This window comes from Aegilops tauschii, chromosome 6 (genome assembly GCF_002575655.3).
Source record: "Aegilops tauschii subsp. strangulata cultivar AL8/78 chromosome 6, Aet v6.0, whole genome shotgun sequence".
Lineage (NCBI taxonomy): Eukaryota > Viridiplantae > Streptophyta > Magnoliopsida > Poales > Poaceae > Aegilops > Aegilops tauschii.
Window position 1 is genome coordinate 134,131,358 of NC_053040.3, and position 3,044 is coordinate 134,134,401.

The 3,044-nt window shown below is 41.3% G+C and overlaps 1 protein-coding gene across 1 annotated transcript; it reads right to left on the reverse strand.

Annotated features, from left to right (window-relative positions):
- Positions 1–1,013: 1,013 nt before the first annotated feature.
- On the reverse strand, positions 1,014–1,514 carry LOC109752410 (uncharacterized). Its single transcript, XM_020311310.1, has one exon. It carries the CDS (start codon positions 1,512–1,514, stop codon positions 1,014–1,016), a length of 501 nt encoding a protein of 166 aa, XP_020166899.1.
- Positions 1,515–3,044: the final 1,530 nt, after the last annotated feature.

The window sequence follows — 3,044 nt, forward strand, 5'->3', positions numbered from 1 at the left end:
TAGCACAATTCTTAAGCAACTGTAAGATAAATATTCCAATGCAACATATTACAATTCATACATAAAGTTTTGAAATAAAATTATTCAAGTTTGAATTCAACTTAGTCAGATACATGTACACTGGGTAGGCTCTCAAAGATAATTGCTTTCTTCATCTCATTACCAAGAACCAAGGATAATTACGTCCTCTGAGTGTGTTCTCCTCTCATTACATCCATGCTCTGCATTTGCCACGACCATATCACGCGGTTACAAATTATAGTAGTCTGGATGAGTATAATACTATTGAACGACCAGCTCATCCTTTAGTATGTTAACACCATATATAGCTGCTAATCTTTTGCACTCTACTGTTTTACTTGTCCTTATGAAAGTTTAAAGATGCTCAACCAGATCATCATGAAGTTGCTCATGAGTTTCTCGATGTCGAGTTTGATAATGAATTTGGATAAAATTCTCAAATGTCACTAGATTCTGCTCTAGAAGCTGGATAGGATCACCCACATTTTGAAAATTCAGATCATGGCGAACTATCACTCTCATCCTCCACAATCATGTTGTGCATGATCACACAACCTATCATCACCTCCCATAATGTCTCTGGATCCCATAGTTTAGCTGGTCCGTGAGCAACTGCAAAGTGGGCTTGGAGCACTCCATATGCCCTCTCCACATCCTTTCTACCAGTTTGTTGTTTTTTTCGCAAAGTGACAATTTTTTGTTACCCCTTGATTTGGAGATGGTCTTGACAAAAGTCGCGCATGAAGGACAAATATCATCACAAAGATAATACCCCATGTTGTATTTATGACCATTGATGGTATAGCTGCACTCAGGATCTTGGACTGCACACAATCTTGCAAACAATGTAGAGCGTGAGCGTTGCAGCATGTTTATGTCATTATGAGGCTCAAACATGCCAAAGAAAGAGTGTCAAATCCAGCGGTAATGTGATGAAACTGCTTCAAGAATTATGTTATTTGTTTGAAATGACCTTGTGCCAAATCCCTTGCTTATGCATATGGAAACTTCTCCCATTTCCATTGCGTGCACTCCAGGTCTGCAGGAGTTAGTTCTCTCAAGTACTCCAGTCCAAACACCTTCACCTCTGCAGTAGCAAATTTGACAATGACTTCAAGGCATGTGTTTTCAGACATCCGGAGGTGCTCGTCCTGTGAATCTGCGGTCGTACTATAGGCAAACATCCTCATTGCAGAGATGTACTTCTGGTAACCAGAGAACCCAATGGTTCTAATGGCATCCTTCTTTAGGGTGAAGTAATCATCATAGGCCCGGACACCATGGTAAAGGCGATCAAACACTTGCCACCGCATCCGAAAATGACCACGAAAATAGGGCTCAGAGGGTGCATCGAGGGCAATGTAGTTGTCGACCAACATCAGATGCCCCCGTGCCCTATTCCGGTTCAACACTCGATGTCCCTTTATTGGACCCTTGTTGATGATAACAAGCTCCTCCGCATGCACTGTGTTTGCAAGAATCGACCTCATCATCGTCGTTTCATTCTAATATTCCTCCTCATCCAATGAAAATGATTCAATGAACTCCCTCATGTTTGCTTCAAAGTAAACAACAAGAACGCCAATTTTGACTGAACACTTGTCAAGTGTGGTGTCCATCATGGATGGCGTCGACACATAGTAGAGGATACTTGGGCTGCGATCAGATCCGAGGTGGAACAACGGCGTAGTCGAAGGCGGGAAGACACGAACAGGGTGGTACAACGGGGCGTTGGTCACCAACGGAGCGGATACATAGCACAATGGAAAGGGCGGAATGGGGGAAAAGTGATTTACATATTACTATGGCCAACCTTACACTCTCATGAAGTTTTAGGAGTACCTGCTCCACTTGACTATTAATCTATAGTATGTTTATCTTTTCTTTCTCCTTCAGCTCAGCAAAAATATGTTATTTAAATCCTTATAGCTCACTTACATCACCTTATTATACTTGCTCTTATCTTTTTTCTCATCTTTTCTCTTCCGGATCAGCAAGGATATAATATTTAAACCTTATAGTCTGCCTGCATCACTTTATTGTACTTGCTCTGAGAAAAAAATTCACAAATGCATTTAAAAGTTCTTGTGCATGTACTGCAATTAATGCGTTGGTAAACATGTTTTTTATTAAAACAAGTGCATTAATTTAGTACTTCCCCAAACTATAAAATTTATTCCACCACTTACTATTTGCCTTGGTTGGGGAGATTTAAAACTGGGCCCTTTAGTCCCCTCTAGTTAGTGTTCGATGATGTACATGTGCTAATCATGGTGTATAAGCAAAAAATGACATGACAAAACAATTAAGGAGGAGATATATTACTTTTTTTTGCTGGGTGAGAGGAGCACTTTTTTTAACACATTACACACGCAAGCGCTCATAGATACACGCATACACTCACCCCTATGAACGCACACACGCACACCCTACCCCTATGAGCACCTCTGATAGACTCAACCGGCATATCATCTTGAGATTTTACGAAGTCACCGTAAGCGCCTCGTAGTTGACGGGAACATCTCCTCCCACTGAACGCGCATCGTCGGAAATTCTGAAATAAATCCAGAATAAATGCGAGTACCAGGACTTGAACCCTAGTGGACTGAGGATACCACTGTCCACCTAACCATCCAACCACATGTTGGTTCGCAACACTTTGGTGACCCCAAAATGCATGAAAGAGTTTAGTTGCTAAATACTAGTTAAGTGAAAAAGAACTTAGCTACAATAAGTTTAAGCACCTATGCATTGAGAACTTTTGTTGCTAAACTCTTTAATGCGCTTAACACCTCATCTAAGCACCCATTCATTGGGAAGATGTCTTAAACTGGAAGGGAGGGAGTAATTTTTGCTTGGCAGTGCACGACACAGCTTTGGGTGTAGGCTTAACACACTCGATCTCGTTTTAGGTGCGTTTTCTAGTTCTAGAGATTTCTTGCACCACGTGTCAGTTTTATCTCCTCTCTCACTCACATCATTAGGCATGGTGGTGAAGATGAAGCTACACAGAATACACACGG

What these genes read in the sequence shown, in the direction of transcription:
- LOC109752410 (XM_020311310.1), bottom strand. Translation starts at nt 1,514, where the DNA reads ATGATGAGGTCGATTCTTGCAAACACAGTGCATGCGGAGGAGCTTGTT.